Raw genomic sequence first — 19,106 nt, 5'->3', positions numbered from 1 at the left:
TGTATGGACAATAAATAATCTTCCCTTATAGTCCTTTGTGGCTTATAATTCACATAAATAGTGCTTGTGTGGAAAGGGCGTGGACTGATGAAGGTTACTAACGTGTTATATAGCAGATATCTTTGAATTTCAGAGTTTCTCTCTCCATAGTTTTTATAACATTCCTTTCATATTCCTACCATTGTTGACACGTATAATTCAATTAACTGGAAAGAACCATGTATAAGCTGTTGGGCTTATAAGAACAAAAACTGGCTGGCTGATATATATTTGAAAATATCCGAAACAAACCGTATTTTATTTTCCTACCAACACCGAGTTGCATTTTAGTCTCCGCGATACACTTCCTAATGGAAATCAACACGCGTGGATGGTGAAAGTTTCAAAGAATCGTTAGAATGGATATCATACCTTGTATTAAATGGGTTCAGCGTGGCATAGCAAAGAGTATACCCGATAAAGTAAGATTTTATTATTTTTCTTTAGAGAATAAACTCTATTTTATAGGTAAAAAGTATATGCACATTGTACAATAGGCAACGTAAAAAACCTCATTCCTTTTCGTTTTGTAACATTGCTATCATTGATATGCATGCACATTGCATTTTCAAAATTAATGACTGAATAATAGAGTTAAAATTTGACATCAAAGTATATACGATCATCCTTGGTTTTTTTCACAGAAAGGATTGTGTATAGAACACGTACATGTATTTCACACAGGCATCCTGAAATACTGTGTATCTGTTGACAGAGACATGTTATTTAATTCTTTGCTGTTGACAAATATTATGTTTCACAACATGGAAAAAAAATGTTAATTTAAAATAGGTTTTGGAATAAACAGTCATCCGAGACTTCTGTATGCGTAGTTGAAAATTTAACAGCGAAACATGTTACAGTAGATTGATTGGGCAAAAATAAAATTATTGTTTGTGTGTAATTGCCTCCTGCCTAATTGAAATACCCTGCTGATAAAATTTTATTAGCAAAAAACTTCTTTTTATACTGAATTTTTTTTTACCAATTTTTAATTAGTTAAAAATAAAAAATATCGCTCCCTCCCTCCTGGGTCTAGAAACCTCCAGGGGGCAATTCCAAACATGCATTTTTTTTAAGGATGACCTAGTAAGGGGACTATTCTCAGTTCTCAGAAGTCAAGTGTTCTAATCTTGGGTGAGATTTTGCTCAGCTTGATATTTAGACAGATGCCTTCACTGATCTCAGGGTAATCCATTTGTCTAATGAGTCCCAGTATGGAAATTTTGCTCATTCCCCCAACTGAGATCATTTATCACATTTAAAATAGGGATATTGACACATGCTGATATCCTATTTTTAAGTGTAGCAAGTTACTAAACATGGAGACAGTGTCTGACATGTAACATGTTTCTTTGAATGCAAAAGTTGATTGACCTTTTACATTGATTTGCAGGTTAAATTAAGTGAGGAAGAATTGAAGCGAATTATTGAGGACACCAAAGAGTAAGAACATTATGCAGATTATGTGATATGGAAAAAATATCAAAGCCAAATTCATTTTGTTATAAATGTGGCTCAGTCTATTTTTCTTATTTCAGAAATTTATTTGAATTTCATAAATTGGTAATGTGTTTAAAGTATAATTAATTTGATTGCTTAATAATTAGTAAAATAGATTTGGCTAATGATGAAGATGATGATCAAGAGGAAGAAGAGGAGGAAGGAAGTGATATGGAAGAGGAAGTGAATGCTGTAAACAAATCTAATGCTGCCAAAAGTGGTGGTAAACGCAAAATGGATGACGATGATGATGAGGAAGAGGATATTGAAACAAAATATGACCTTGCAGACTATGACAATGAGGATGAAATTGGTAAAAATGTGCACTGTACAGAATGGTTTTCTTCTTGATTAATTATCTTAATTTTGTTTAGTTATGGAATTCAATTGAGACTTTTGGAGTTTTATAAATGTAAAAATGAGATCCTGGAGGGACACATTGACTTAAGCATTGATCTAATTTATTCAGACTGTGAAGGTTGATGGAGGTCATTGACCAACTGTGTAAAAAGTATACTAGTAACCAGAATCAGAACTTTATTCTAAGATAAAATGACATGTAAATAAAGGTTTAAAGTGTGTTGAATGTTATTTGAGAGTTTAAATTGATCGTACATAAGAGAAATAATATTATTGTGTGCATTCTTTTGATCAGACATGCTGAAGGGCATTGGTGATCTGACATATTTTGCTTCCAATGAAGATGATCCTTATGTCACAATGAAAGATGAGGTAAGTATGTAAACTCATATGTGTTTATAAAACTTATTTGGTAAAAAAAAAATTATTACATACAAGTAATAATCAAATTGTATTCAACTAAATAATTTCTTGTAAACTACTATTGTGGGACTCCCATACTCTAAAAGCAATTAATCTGCATGTTGATGCTCCAACACCAAACATTCAGGTGCCAATAATCAAGCAAATTTCAATTTAAACTTTTATGAAAACAATGCATCAGATAAAATTCTTTACCATTGGTGGTTCATTTATTTAGATGGTCTGTTAATAATGATGGTATGGAATTTGGAAGAGATCTCCACTATAGCCACGGGTGACAATATGCTCTTTTTCTGCAGATTAACCCTATTGTCTATGCATTATCTTAGATAAATTTATTCAATTAATATTCATTGTATATAAGGCAAAAAAAAAATCATTTTAGTTTTCAGGCCAAAAGTTTTAAAAATATGATAAGTCGGGCAGGTATTTATCGCTAAAATTAAGCAGGGAAATAATTCAGTTTGTTTTGGAATTTTCTGAAAATTGACAAATTCAAAATGTCAATAAAGATAATCATCAAGGCAGCATTTGATGCAATGTTCCATTGCCTAAGGAACTAAACGATAATTTATTTTGCAAAAGCGATACAGACTTTGACTTAAAAATTCTACTTACAAAATTCCAGGGAGACAGTGATGATGAAGATTTTGAAATCAAAGCCACAGATAACCTGATAGTTGTAGCCAAAGCAGAGAAAGAATTCTGTTGTTTAGAAGTGTATGGTAAGTCTGACTTCATTGTTGGATTGAATAGCAGTGTCCTTTCAAAATAATTAAAAAAAAAGATTGATTAATTGTCAAAGACAAGAAAGAATTGAGAACAAATCAAGATATGAAAGGATTGAAAGCAAATGAAGAAATGTCATTTTAATGAATCAATGTACCAAAGCTTCTTTGTCAAATTTTGACGAAAAAGATATTTGATAGGCACACAATGATAAATTATATGAAATGAAAGATATAACTGAAAGTGGCCAATTTTCTTGTAAAATTTTTTGTTTTTATGAACAGTGTACAATGAGGATCTTGGGAACCTATATGTGCACCATGATATTTTGTTATCCTCGTTTCCATTGGCTGTAGAGTGGCTGAATTATGATATAGGGGAAGACAAGCCAGGTAAAAATGATGGCGTACCATACACAGTCAAACAACTTCAATAAAAGATGCACCCAGATAATATACATTGATATTTTATTATAATTCACAAAAAAAATATTACATTGCCATTTGAATGAATATTTTGAGACACTTAATTTTTCCAAAATCATCTTAATTTACAGTTTTATCTTTAAAATATTGTTTTTCTTATTAATAATGTTAGAAATATATCGAAAAATATTATTTGTTGAAATGAACTGGTATTGGTTAATTGGTCCTTTGAGTAAACAACTTTGATCGTTGTCTTCTGTTTAGCTTATGTGGTATTTGTAATGTTGCAGTCATATGTATGTTGTTATAGGGAACTTTGTGGCTGTTGGATCCATGGAGCCTGTGATAGAAATCTGGGATTTGGACCTGGTGGACTCAGTAGAACCTGTGGCAGTCCTGGGCACTAAAGCCAAGTCAAAAGGCAAAAAGGTAGCCTGCAGCTTTATTGTAAAGTTAATTATAGGGACTGATGAGGTCATCCAGTAACCCAACAAGTTGGCTAATGTTATATTGTTACTAAAATGATCTTTGTCAGTAAATCTAGCATATTATAGACTTTTATGAATCCCAGGAACAATAGTAAGATACTATATAGCCACAAAGTTCTGTATGAAACAATACTTAAGGGTATATTAGGAACTTTTTGTTGTTTTTTCAGCAAAAGCAGCAAAAGAAAAGTGACAGTCATACAGATGCGGTGCTAAATTTGTCCTGGAATGCTCAAGTCAGGTAACTTACAAATGTTCTCCAGTGCAAATAAATGCTTGCTGTGTGGGTAATCAGTGATTATCCAGCAGAAATGTCGAGGATTGAAGGTACCAGTAGGGATTCAAATGATGTAGAGAGTGAGCGATTTTAGTTGTTTAGTATGTCCATATCTATTTATTACAAGATGTTAATGGCTTCATAAGGATGGTATGCAGTATCTCAGAATTGTTCCAAGTAGTTTAACAAATCGTAGAGGAACCAACTTTTTTCTAAATAGAGAAGTGCGTCATTATGCAAAAGTAAAGTTTTTGGACAATTTTATTTTCAATAGTTTATCATATTAGAAATGAAATAAATCAAAAGGGATTTTCAAGATCTTCATGAAATTTTTATTTGCTGCAAAATTAGATAAAGTGTAAAATAAATAACTCTTGCTTGAGGAGGATGTTTTTTCATTAATTTTACAATGATATTAATATGGTGTATTAAAGAAAGATACAATTTAATTACCATTGTTGACGGTAGATTCCTTGTTTCTTTAGTTTACATCTGTCAGAAAAATGAATGCGAGATTTTAAAATCTGTGAGATGTGCCTCTCCAATTTTACATGTATACCTCTGTATTAATTCCTTGCATTTAATTGGGAATTTACAGTACTTATTGCTTTGTGTTTTGTAGAAATGTGCTAGGGAGTGCTTCAGCAGATTGTACAGTCAAACTGTGGGACCTGTCAGAGGGCAAGCCAGTGACAACCATCACACAGCACAAAGACAAAGTGAGTGAAGCTATTACTGTACTCCATTATAAACCTCAGAACTTCAGATTACTCTAGCTACAGTAAAACATGGTAACTGTAAATTCCTTATTTTACGCAAGTACTTAATTCTGCGATTCCACTCTTTTGTAACAAATCGCAGGAATATAAAATCGCAATCACAAATTTTTTGGTTATAAATTCCAATTGTTCAAAACTATCTGAAAAACAACAGCGCGGTTTAAGAATCCGCTAGGATGTTTCTGGTGATTTTATGCAGAAATGGATTCCTCGTGTTTTAATTAGGAATCTGCAGTATAGCAAAATGCCAAGGACAAGCAATTTTGATTATTCATAAACATGCCAATCGTAATTTGTTACAAATGTGATAAGTCAATGATAGGTTTTTGAGATAAGGGGAAGATAAAAGAAAAACAGACTTTGGTGAGAGCATAAAGTTTTTGTAAGCACATTCCCGGTAAGCATATTTTACTGTATTTTTAGTTTCTTAATGTTCCAGGTTTTGTACCTGATATCACTGTAAACTATAGTCTTTAAGAAAAAAAAAATTATGAACATGCTTGCCAATCGAAATGTGATCTATGGGTGTCCTATTGAATAAGCTGCAAGCACTGTGATCATGCACAAACTCTTTCTTTGTTCTACAGGTCCAGTGTTTGAGTTGGTGTCCATCTGATTCTTCCTCCCTTCTATCTGGTTCTTTTGACAAGTAAGTTAAGACATTCAATAATTAGTTTTTTGGTAATATAAATTGTATGCATTCTCATATTATAAATATTCTGATTTCATAGGTTATGTGTGTTAAAATGATGACAGAACTTGGGAAAATAGGAACGTGCTTATATCCTGTATTTGCTTTCAGAACAGTGAAAATGTATGACTGTAGAAATCCAAACAAGGATTTCAAAAGCTGGACTCTAAATGGAGAGGTGGAAAATGTTCTTTGGGACAGATTTAATACAACAAATTTTTATGTAAGTTTCAGAAATGTTACCTATGTGTATTTTAATACAATTGAAACTAAAGTTATCAACCGGTTTAGTGATTAATATTTCCTCATACACACTAATCCAATGCAGGCAACAACAGATAAAGGGTATGTGTTCTACATGGACCAGAGGTCAGACAAACCAGTGTTCACACTCTCAGCCCACAGTGAGGCTGTGACAGGTATGTGTACTCTTTGATAACAATTTACATGTGTATGGGGTGTATTTGTCTGTTACCTCCAGAACTGGTCCAGGATATCTCCATCGTCTACTAGCTATTTGGAAAGTAGACAATGGAGATCTACCAGAGATCTAAATACTGCAAACGATTAAATTAGGTTTACTCTTGCAGCTCTCCAACCAAACAAATACACCCTTGAAGTGAATTCCTTTAGTAATATATTAATCTTCTCAAATGTGTAACCATATACAGTTCCAATTTTAAAATCTATTGTGTTCTCCAAATATAAATGTACAGTACATTGCATTTCATGAAAACTGCTACATTATAGTGAAAATTATTTTCTGTCTAAGACAATTTATAAATGAGCCTGAAACAATATCAGCTATTCAGTTATTATAATCTTAATTTCTGATTTTCTTTAGGAATCTGCCAAAGTTCATCAGTCCCAGGTTTATTGGTCACAACATCCACAGACAAAACCATGAAGATATGGGACGTCCAGGATAACAAGCCCTCAACGGTGCTGGAGAGAAACCTCAGACTGGTAATGGGCAACTGATTTAATTTGATGCCTTAAAATTATTTCCAAGCAATTTTTCATGTTTAGAGAAATCTGCGACATGTGACGTGAAACCGATTAAGAAAATGAAATATCATAGGATTTGAAATGTTAATTTCAGTTCAGACTATAGAAGTATGCAACAGATTTCTCTGAAAATATCTTAGGTTTTGCTTATCAACTTATTTATTGTTAACATTAACAGTGCACATTTGTAATTTTATTTAGAAACATTTTAATGTGAAGTTTAATTCCAGTCTTCTATGAACATATGCAATACAAATTTTGTGTGTACTTCACAGAATCAGCTGTTCTGTGTGGATTCCTGCCCAGAGGCTCCCTTTGTATTTGCTGTCGGTGGAGAGAAAGAAATCAAAGTCTGGGACATCAGAGAAAGTGCAACAGGTACTGCAAATCCAATGCTGATCCACAAATATAATGACTTGTTTATGCTAGTTCTTGTACTGCAGTCTATACTCAAGTTTTTAAAACAATCTAAAAATCGTGTTTCAGTTATGAAGGTATTTTTTTTTCTACAAGAACACTTTCTCATTAACTACTGTAACATGACTTTAATTTTCACTTTCAAGTGAGGAATCATTTTGCTGATCGAGCACCAGTGGGCGTTACAATGGAAGGGGAGGGGGATATAAAAGAAGAGGTGGAGCAAGCCATGAGGGACATGATGATTGACAAAGAGGAGGAGGAAGATGTCAACACACTGCTGGGGGAGGGGGCAACGGCAGGTGCCCCCACAAACAAAAAGAAAAAGAAGAAAAAGAGAAAGAAAGGCCAGAAAAAGGACTAGTCAGCAGCATTTTATTTGAGATATTTTTAAGGGGGTGGGGTATGTGAAGGGGCTGGGTATGAAAGGGTTTGATGGAATGATGACTTTTGCTTCTTGTTGTGGATTTTGGAAATAGGGGACTTTTGTTCAAGAATTGAAATTGGAGATATTGCCATATCATCACAATCACCTTGTGTTACAAATCCTTGATTTGACGAATGTTACAGATCAAAAATAAAAATGCCATGTTCAGTTGTTTTCACAAGAAGTTCTTTCTTAATTTAATATGCAGCTTGATAGCTGTAGAGATGAATTTATGTTCATGGACCTTTTGGAAAATTCACTCTGTATTCTGTGAATATATTTGTTATGGGAATGATATTGTACACATTTTAAATATATCATGTAATATATATCTATTGTAAAACCCTTAATAGTCAAAGATAGTTCTGTGGATAAGGCAAGAAAGAGATGCATTTTGACAAATTAATGTTAGTGGAAGGTCACACCACATTTTCATGTTAAAAAGCAACATGTTGGAAGTTAAGACAGTTATGTTTTCCTGTTGCAAACTTTTTAGACAAACCAGTACCAAAATATCTTGTTTCAAGTTCTAGTTCTTTAATTTCTTTTGGGATTTGAAATACAAAAGGACATAAAGATTAAAATTTTCATTTTATTAAAGGTGCATGCAATGTTAATATTACAATATTACATTACAAATACATGTACAGTATCTGTATAAACAAGGATGCCATTTCTCTCACAAACAGAAATTTTTAAACTAAGAATATGTCCGAAGATTCATTATGTGTATTTTCTTAATTTAATATCAACTGGTAGTGTGAATTTAAAAGTCAAAATAACTAAAACACATCTCCAGTGTCTATAAGTTAACTGGTACATGATATACTATGGTAGTAATTGCCTATATGACTCTGTCTACATGCACACAACATATTTTTATTGAATAAAAACACACAATGCATCTCATAGCTTGATTGATTCTTATTAAAATTTACATTTTAAAAATCTGTACTTAATAAGGAATTGAAAATTGTACAAAATGTACAGCATACTAGCATTCAAAACAAAACATTTTCAATTACAAGCCTTAGTACCAGTATTTACGAACACAGAGAAATGTCAATAGTTATCGGCTCCACACTAGCCAGCCTGTTTAGTTTGTTTTAGCGGCTGCCCTGACTTTTGTTTTACAGGAGGGACAGTGAGTCAGGTCATCCAGACACTTGTCGCAACAATTGCAGTGACAGGGCTGGAGGGTGAGGCTATCCCTGGAGTCGGTCCGCTTACACCCCACACACGCCCTCCCACCCATGTCTACCTCATCGTAGCCCATTGGCTCATTGGAATTACCTACAATAGAATTACGACATTAACACTGATACACGAGTTAGACATACATAATTATGTGATGTGGTTCATGGATATGCATCTCTCCTGCCGAAAAAAGGTTTGCAATTGGTCTCAGTCCATTATGCTAATATCTCAGCTCTGCTAAACAGAAGCTTGGACTTGGGGCAGTACATGACAAACTCCAATCTCGTAAAAGCAGAGTCTAATCATGGTGACTTAAATAAATTGAACACAATGACGTGTACAATTCATCCAGGGCCGTATATTTCAGTTGAAACATTGTCAATTTCACACAACAGAGCAGATTTTGGTATATAAATTTTCCTATTTTGACAGTCTATGAATATTAATGAAATTATCTTAAGGAATTTGAAGACCGGTCAATATTTCACAGCTTGTTTTGATGAGCAAAATAGATAGTAACATCTTATTTAAAGTCCAAGCTACTGTGAAAAGTTCACATTTATTGGGTATAAAAATTCAATGTGTGCATTTTAGGTATCTAACGTTAAGTTCAATCAAGGGTGTACTGGGATATACCCCAGGTTGTGTTCCATAAAAACAAAATATAAAATTAAATGGAAAACATGAGTAGTACATGTACCTGTCTTTATTGCTTAATTATTTGTGAATAAGTTGAACCATTTTATTTATTAGATAAAGTCGACTTTTATAGACCTCGTAATTCTTTATGAAAATATAAGTTGAACATTCCCGATAGAATGAATTGAATTGAATTTTTCTACTCGCCCATGCGTTCTGTTTTCCGAAACTCGACTCCCCCCTATGTCACCGTTACATCTGAACAGAAAATGTCTTGATCATTTTTCCTAAGATTTGTTAGGATTTGATCATTGCACTTACAAGGTTGATCATTTTGTTCGACTGTTTCAACTGTCTGTAACCCAATGCATGTCGTATATTTTACAAATCATGCATATTTTGACCACCCGATAACCGTGAATTTGAAATTGGTCAAATAGTTTCGAAGTGTTTGAGACTACTAGACGCATAGAGAACTCAGACCAATGACCGACACAAAGTTTGACTATCGCTGTCTTCCATGCGGTATATCTTTTTTGGAAATACCTCTTATGAATACCTACAAAAGGCGTGACCTAAATTCCTTCCGTCTCCGAAGCGAAGAAAATCGACTCCCCCATGCGTTGGAATCAACTTCCCCCTTCTTTTTGACGACTCCCCCGCGTTAGGGGTTGTTTACGGTGATGTCCATCCAGGGGTGTATTACACTCTCAAGATACGCCATTTAGGCATTTAATGCATATGCATGGTCACATCACTTTTAATGCACTGTGACATCTTATTTACCTCCCGCTCAAGTCGGGTGTACCAAAATTTACACCCAGCTCAATAGCCAATGAAATCTTGTGTTGCAAGGAAATAGATAATAATATACCGGTATGATAAATTACATATATTTTTTAATTATGTGCCTGTGCTTTGAGGTAAATTTACTTACCAAGATTCTCCTCATTAAAATTCCATACAACTTCATTGATTGGTGGATTTGATATTTGAGAAGGAGGTTGGGATTCTTGTTGAACTTTGAACTTTTCTATTTCTGTCACAAATGTATCTTCATCTTCACATTCAGGCACTGCATATGTAATTAGAAACCATTTACACATAGTTTAAATCCAAGCAGTATTCATTGGTATCGTATTTTAAATATACAAATATTCATACTCGTGATTGATGCTAATATTTTTATTCATTCCACCGGCCTAAGAATAAGATAAAACGATGTTTTTATATACACTCAAAACAATGTGTAAATATCTAAATTTTGGCAATATAACTTTATTTTACTTGACAATGATATTTTAAAAACAAAACTATGCTGCATTTGCTTCTCAAAAACATATACTGTGGAATCATTTAATTTCGTGGTAGTCAATTTTTGTGGAATGTGGGTTTTTTCCTTATTCATGGGGATGCAATTTCGTGGATGCGTCAGTTTTCCATTTCAGTAGGAAAACTAAATCTTTATTTATTTGTTTTCGTCGAGGATGTAAATTCATGGGTGAGGGCTACCATGAACACTGAGCCACCACAAATTCTTATATGATTCCACAGTAGTATTGCAGCATTAAAGAAATTTCTTTTGGGCAAAACAATCATGTTCTGTAGACTTACATCCTCTGCGTCGTCTGTCTAGTTCAAACATTTCAATTAGGCTTTCGTCATATCCCAGGGAGGTTTTTCTACGCCGTATGAATTCTCTGTGGAGAGGAACCCTTACTGGAGACATCAGGTTATTCTCACGAATAAATAAACACCTTGGGAACCACCGAGCATGCTCCTCCCAGGGTTTGTCCTGGGGGTCCCAATTACGAAGCATTCCACCACACTGGAAGCACTTCACAGCATCCCCCTTTTCTACAAGGAATCAATAAAAGCAACTGAAGTGTTAAATAACTACAATTCTTCAAGCCATTTGAAATAAATTTTCAGCATTTTTTACCATATAAATGTCAAAAAATACAAAATTTTAGGCATGATGATCAAATTATTAAAGAAATAAATTTTTCCTCACTATGAATTGAAAAAAAAGAGATTCAGAAATAATGTTTTAATTTGGAGTAAAATATAGGGATTTCTTTTTAGTTAAAGGTGCTATATTTAAACAGTTACATGTATTATAAATATTATAAAATCTGATTCAAATATTCATGCATGTACCGTATTTATCATACATGGACACCTTTGGGTTGTTGTTTATACTGAACTGTTCAGTACCCACTTCCTACCTGTGTAGAACAACCCAGCAGCTGCCAGTTCCTTGGGTCTCTGTTTCATGGCTTTTGGCCAGAACTCATTAAAGGATTCCAGCCTCTTGGTGTAATTCTGGAACTCGGGAAAAGCTGGCTGCACATCAGATAGACAGTCCTGGCTCGGAGAATAGGGTATATTGGTTGTTCTTTTCCCCAATACAAGAGGACAGTTTTTTGAGTGCCGCTTGTGTTCTTCAATAACATTGTCTCCCTTTTCCCAACAACTTAATATGGCATTGCAAAAGACACATTGAACCCTGTCCCTATCTCCAAGGTAATAGAAGCCATTTCTTGCTAGGTCCTCTTTCCGTACTATTGACTGGCAGGGCCAATTTTTGAAGCTCTCCAGGCGATAAATCTCTGCCCTGTAAATCAGTAGGTTTTCCTGTTCATCGTTGCTGCAGTCGGTTCCTTCCTGACTGTGAAGTCCATCCACTTTGTCGTCACATTTCACCATGTTCAGATTCAATGCTTACAAATTAAAGTTCTAGAAAAAAATAAAGAATACTGATACACAGTTCAAGTTCATAGATGGTAAATCTGCATTCATATGTAAGTCAGTTATAATCGGATCATTTTATATAACCGTATTTGAAAGTCAAATTCTATAACATTCCTGAAATGACTTCTTGTAGGGGACATGCAGTAAGATCTTTGAATCAAGGTATTGTTTCGATATCAAGACTGAATGTTATTAAAATGCCATTTGATATTCAGATACATCAAATAAATATTTTCAGCTATCTATCAAGGATCATATTGGGAAGAATGTATGTACTCATAAGACGCTGTGATTACAAATTAGTTAACTATAAAATAGTGCACAGCACCAGCACACCATAGTGATGGTTTTTACACAATCTCTATCGAAGTCCATTGACTTCCTCATACGCGTTGACATTCTTGGATATCACGACTTAAGAATGATCAACTATAAAAGACAACCCACCTGAGGGTTTGACTATAAATCCAAAAATGAAAGTAGGCTGTCAACCTGTCTTGAATCGGACAACATGAAAAGATCAATACGCATATGTTAAAGAAGGCGAAAACGAAAGTAGACTTAAGAAATGAAATTCACGAAGTTCGCCTTCTGGAAATAACGTTAGTTCACTAGTTGGCATCACAACGACGGATTTTTAGATACGTTTTTGGAATAAATCGTAAAACTAGCACTTTCAAATTCTTCAATTGATAACACGTTGAAATAACGAAGTAGTGCTAAGAAATATTTCACGACGTAAATAGGAAGGCGCGTTCAATATATTTATTTTATTGTACATTTAATAAGATTTAATTAAATTTTATATCAATATGTATGTTATCAAAATATTATCAATTGACAATGCATACACATAAAAGTAATTTACGAATCAATAGGATTGTAAGAAAAAAATAAGGATATAAACTTAAGCGTCTCGTTCTGCCTTTCAAAAAAGTTTAGAGCATTGAGTACACCTTTTATGACGGTGGCCAGAGTATTCGTCTCTGGTAGCGTTGGATTTGTTCACATTTTGAATGTTAAAGTGAAAATTCCAATTTCAGACCAAACATTAATGTGTTAAACATTAGGAACTGTTTAATTATGCTGAAAATAATAATTAAAAAAATAGACAACTTCGGTATTAAAAGATTTTTTACAGGTATATTGGACCTTAATGTAAACAAAAATACGACACGAGCCTTGTTTACATGTATATAACACAGTATTTTTATAAATTAATAGTTGTACATCTTTCTTCGACTATCTTTTATCGTGATTGTGAAAACGTTCCCCTTAATCAGGTCTAGGCAACCTCCGTTTTTGGAGGATAGCTCAGTTTCAAGATGGCTGCTGATTTTTACCATATATGGAAAGTCACTTTGCATTGTGGGTGAAATTATCCTCCATTTTTGGAGGATAGCATGGGTATATTTCAAAGGCTTCGTGCATATCATTTATGGGAAAATGCAAGCACCAGACCATATGGGAATTAAAGTTAAGGAAATAAACTTATGATTGTATGCGGCGATTTGAAATTCTATGTATAGTATTTTCACAATATGCTTTGAAAGTGTGTACATCCTGTGTTCAGTTTTACAAATGACATAGACTATTTACATCTGTTTCATTTAATAAAAATCACAAAATAGTGATGTTTATTCCTCATTAAAACATTAATGAGTTCATTCACGTTTAGAGACACATAATAGATATCTTGATCTGCTATATTGTACATGTACAAAGTAAATGTTTGCATATACCTTAGGAACTTTGTAGCAAGACTTATTCTAATTAATTCACAGGTTATAAAGTATCATTTAAATTTAATCCTTTCACACAAAAAGACATTGTTAAATTTTATTAATCAAAATGATACCATTTATAGATATCAATTATCCTGAATATTGAAAAAATGTGAGAGTCTTCACATAAGATATTTTTCTTTAAAATCAGCTCTGCAATTATTTAAACTTAGATATCTATTAAATATTATCAATGAATATAATTATTGATATCTAAATAAGGTGATATTTTTATTGTATAATAATTATATTTTATTTGAATATTACTTCGGAAAGTGTGGACATGGAATGTCAGAATACTATCGATACAGCCGTCGACCAATTTACCTCACAGCTCTCCAAAGCCTTTGAACCATATTTCGAAATAAAAATCAAACCTGTAAACAAGCATCGTAAAACTGCTTACTCAACCGTGACTTCCATTGACAAGCCTTGGTGGACCACCGAAGCTCAGAGAAAGTACAATACGTACAGGCGTGATCTGTTTCTTTTCAATCGCAACAAAACAGAAGCAACCCATGAATGTCTATTACGATCGAAAAAAGAATACAAAGTCCTGACAGCAAGGCTCAAACGTCAGTATCAACAAGCGGAGGGAAACATGCTGGACTACCTACGTAAAAGTAACCCGAAAGCCTTCTACAGAAATTTCCGAGGGAAAAAAAGGCAGCAGACAAATATCAAACCAAGTGTATTTTATGATCATTTAAAAAATATCGCGCACGCCATGAACGCGTCCGAAAAAAGTACAGATTGTATAGACGCTGATCCTGTTTTTGAGGAACTAGACTGTCCAATCACAGAAAAAGAAATTGTTGATGCTATCAAACGTTTAAAAAGAGAAAAATCACATGGTACTGATTTGTTAATTAACGAATATTTCATTGAGTTTAAAGATTATCTTGTTCCATTTACCATTTATGTTTATACTAAGATTATTCAATAGAATATTGTCTTCTGGTTTTTTCCCTAATATGTGGGCACAGTGTATTATAATACCAGTTTTTAAAAAGGGTGATGCATTAGACCCCAATAATTATAGAGGCATTAGTCTTGTCAGTTGCTTTTGTAAATTATTCACATCTATTTTGAATCAAAGATTGTTAACATGGTCTGACGCAAATGATGTATTCACTGATGCACAGTTTGGATTTCAACCCAAACGAGGTACAGCTGAGGCTATATTTAGCCTTTCAAATATTATTAATATGTCAATAAGAAAGAAAAAAAGATTGTATTGTTGTTTTGTTGACTTTAAGAAAGCATTTGACACTGTTGAAAGATTGAAATTATGGGAACAATTGTCTAACGTTGGTATTAGAGGAAAGTTGTTGAATTTTATTACGGGCCGCCAGAAGGCGGTCCGTTATTTGATATACATTTAAATATTGTAACTGCGTTTCTGCGGGATAGCTTTTTGTTTACAAAATTGATAATATGCTTATTTTTATGATTTAAAAGTAAATTATTTGCATGTAGAACTATGTCTTATGCTTTTAAAAAATATTTAATATTTTTTGTTTTGTTCGTAAATGTAAATAAGGTCATAGAATGTCGTGTTAGGTGCGCTTTTATCGAGACTATAATCTATTCGGGAAATTTCGGAGTTTTTTATTGTATCGAGATCGGTATATGGGACATACTAAAGACCTGAAATACCAAAGACCTGAATGACATGAAATATTATAAAAATGATATTACTTCATACTATGGCAATAATCATACAATTACTGTTAGAAATGCTTACAGTAACGAACTCGATTCTTAATAATAGTAGTAAAATGTTCAAAATGTGTTGCTAAGAATATATTAAAATTTACCATAAAAATTAGTACAACCAACTCATTATTTTCTTCTTTGTGGTGTGTTTTTGATGTAAACAACCAATGGTGATTCATACAACAATCATATTTTTTGCGGCCCATTTGACGCTTGCGTCAATATGATTTCTTGTTCGTAGTATGTATAATAATATGAAATCATGTGTTAATTCAGCAGGAAAGTTATCTGAGTTTTTTAAAAATAACACAGGACTTTTGCAGGGAGAAATGCTATCTCCAATATTGTTTTCATTATATGTGAATGATTTTGAAATGGAATTTTTGTGCAAAGGTAACATACCAATACAAATTCAAGAGTTAAATCTTTTTGTTTTAATGTATGCAGATGACATGGTAATTTTCTCCGAAACTGCACATGAGCTTCAAGAAATGTTAAATACATTGTATTCTTATACATCTGTCTGGGATCTTACTGTAAATGTACAAAAAACCAAAATTGTCATTTTTAGAAATGGTGGCAAAATTCACAATTGTGAAAGGTGGCATTTAAATGGTGAGCCAATTGAGGTTGTCGATAGCTTTATATACCTGGGCCTTTTGTTACAATATAATGGAAAGTTTAACAATACACAGAAACAGTTGGCGAGCCAAGGGAGAAAAGCCATGTTTTCTTTAAAGTCAAAAACAAGTCAATTGTATCTGAATACAGAAACAATGCTGTCAATTTTTGATACTTATATTGCTAGTATATTAAATTATGGCTGTGAGATATGGGGCATGCATGCTGCAAATGATATAGAAAAAGTGCATTTAGAATATATTAAATTTGTGTTAAGTGTGAAGAAGAATACAAACACTGCACTTGTATATTTTGAAACTGGGAGGCTACCTATGAAAACTATACGATTGTTTAGAATATTCAAATTTTGGTTCAAATTGTTACAAAGTCAGAATTGTATTTTGCAGTCCTGTTACAAAATGCTGTATAATGAGTGTGAATCGTCTTTGGCACCTGCTGAAAATTGGGTTACTGTAATTAAGAATAAACTTTTTGAAATAGGTCTAGGACATATATGGTATGAACAGGAGTATATACATTGTGAAACCTATTTTCCTTTAATTAAGCAAAGAATCATTGATCACTTTACTCAACAACTTGTAGAACAGATTAATTCCTCATCTCGATGTTATTTTTACAAGCATATTATTGACCAGTTTTCATTACAATATTATTTAACAAAATCAATACCTTCTACATATAAGAAACAAATTACAAGAATTAGATTGTCATCTCATAGATTTGCATTGAAAGTGGGCGACACACTAATGTACCAAAAGAAAGACGCTTATGTAAATTTTGTTCAGATATTGAAGATGAATTCCATTTTGTTTTGAAATGTCAGCAGTATAGAGAAATCCGAGTAAAATATATTAAGAAATATTATTGGAAAAAACCTTCTGTATACAAATTTATACAATTATTAAGTGTTCAAAATTTTAAAGAACTGTGTAATTTGGGGAAGTATCTCCATCTAGCTTTCAATATTCATGATAATTAAGAAAAATTTCTCTGGTTTCTTCGCCTGTTAGTAAAATTTTATTTTATATACATTATCAATGAACTTCACATGTTCATGTACCATACCATTATTTCAGTATTGCTATATTTATATGTAATAACCTATGCCATAAGATGTATGTCTTGTGCAAATAAAGAATATATATTCATAGTTAACTCCCTTTGTAAAAACAGAGTCATGGTTTCATCAAACTTTAATCTGCACAACAGATTTCACACAAGCTACTGCTTTTTGGCCTGAAAACTTTCCCAGAATATTTTTAAAGATTGTCTCTACATATTCCTATGTAAAAATTCATCCCGCCATTGCGGCCCGCCCTACCCCCAGGGACTATGATTTAAACAAACTTGAATCTATACTACCTAAGGATGCTTCCACTCAAATTTGAGCTTTCCTAGCGTAATAGTTTTTGAGAAGAAGATTTTTAAAGATTTTCTCTATATATTCCTATGTAAAAATTCATCCCCCGCTGTGGCCCCACCCTACCCCCGGGGACCATGATTTGAAGAAACTTGAATCTACACTACCTGAGGATGCTTCCACTCTAATTTGAGCTATTCTGGCTTAATAGTTTTTGAGAAGAAGATTTTTAAAGATCATTAAGTTTGTGTTTTAGATATTAACGAATATTTCCATTTTACGTATTAAGCCACTTCGATGCAAAACATGTGATTTATTACACCATTTAATGGTAATGCGAGAACCAGGCTTGGGGTAATGCTAAATGTAATGGTAATGCATTGTAATGCATTACATGTTTTCGCCGAAAAGCCCATTTTAAAGGGCATGGTCACGATTTCGGTCATATTCTATTTCTATGTTTTTATTATTTACAATGCTTTAGAAATGCATTTCTAATTATCAAATAAAATTTGAGAGTCATTCGTAGAGTTATCTTTGTCATGTAAACAAGGCTCGTGCACTGCGTTGTTTTTTTTTTTAATAGGTTCAATATACCAGTAAAACATTATTTTCCAGCTTATTTGTCTATCTTTTTATTTATTTTTAACCATAGATAAACAGTTTTTAACGTTTAACACATTCCGCTTAGGTTTAAAACTGAAATTTTTACTTCAACCTTCAAAATATAAACAAACGCTTTGTTTACATAGCGAAGAATTTCAAGCTCTGTAACTCGCTTAAACTCAACAAATGACACTCAAATTTCGGTTGCCTATTAAAAATGCTTTTCTGAAGCATTGTAAATGTTACAATCGGAAAAATAATTTTGACCAAAATCGTGACCATGCCCCCGTATATTAAATGTTCAATGTTAAATAAATGTTATATATACTTTTAAAAAAATCACATGCGTCAAATTAGCCGCATATTGGTGCTAACATAAAAATGTACTTTATCTGAAAGAAAACGATGCCAAATTTTTAAACATCAGGATATTTTTATCATTATCCTTGATCATATACATGTAGTAAGAAATTTATTCGTATATATTTGATACTCTTTCATATAAAGAATAATAATTTTATTGGTGTAAAACTTCCATCTGGTAATAAAGAAGTTAACAAAATAATCCAAAATAGGGATTATTACCTGTTAAATAGACAAAAATACAATCAAACACAAATTAACTTGTGCATCTGGTACATTTGTATTCAAACCGGCGATTTTTTTCTCAAAGAATTTATTTGAGACACTTTAACTCTAATAGATAGAACCCCCCCCCCCCCCTTTCAATATAGCAAATTCATATTTAGACTTCAAACGTTCAGGCATGATACACATATTCTAGAAAAAATGAATTTCAAACAGCTAGTCTTCATTACTTTCCATTACTTAAGGCTTGT

General features: G+C 32.9%; 2 protein-coding genes across 2 annotated transcripts; one reads left to right on the top strand and one right to left on the bottom strand.

Annotated features, from left to right (window-relative positions):
* The first annotated feature begins 339 nt into the window (after positions 1–339).
* LOC128183903 (periodic tryptophan protein 1 homolog) lies at positions 340–7,734 on the top strand. Its single transcript, XM_052853122.1, has 15 exons — positions 340–461; positions 1,436–1,485; positions 1,650–1,855; positions 2,198–2,274; positions 2,954–3,050; positions 3,339–3,446; positions 3,790–3,908; positions 4,147–4,208; positions 4,867–4,963; positions 5,611–5,672; positions 5,826–5,937; positions 6,043–6,133; positions 6,559–6,680; positions 6,998–7,100; positions 7,286–7,734. The coding sequence occupies exons 1-15, from the start codon at positions 399–401 to the stop codon at positions 7,501–7,503; spliced, it is 1,587 nt and encodes a 528-aa protein (XP_052709082.1). The 5' UTR covers positions 340–398; the 3' UTR covers positions 7,504–7,734.
* Positions 7,735–7,873: 139 nt separating this feature from the next.
* Positions 7,874–12,908, bottom strand: LOC128183905 (baculoviral IAP repeat-containing protein 7-A-like). Its single transcript, XM_052853125.1, has 5 exons — positions 12,604–12,908; positions 11,631–12,141; positions 11,017–11,259; positions 10,340–10,477; positions 7,874–8,859 (listed from the first exon to the last, which is right to left on the bottom strand). Exons 2-5 carry the CDS (start codon positions 12,109–12,111, stop codon positions 8,663–8,665), a joined length of 1,059 nt encoding a protein of 352 aa, XP_052709085.1. The 5' UTR covers positions 12,112–12,141; positions 12,604–12,908; the 3' UTR covers positions 7,874–8,662.
* Positions 12,909–19,106: the final 6,198 nt, after the last annotated feature.

This window comes from Crassostrea angulata, chromosome 5, assembly GCF_025612915.1.
Source record: "Crassostrea angulata isolate pt1a10 chromosome 5, ASM2561291v2, whole genome shotgun sequence".
Classification (NCBI taxonomy): Eukaryota; Metazoa; Mollusca; class Bivalvia; order Ostreida; family Ostreidae; genus Magallana; species Magallana angulata.
Note: the sequence above shows the minus strand (reverse complement) of the source record. Positions and strands in the feature narration are given on the sequence as shown.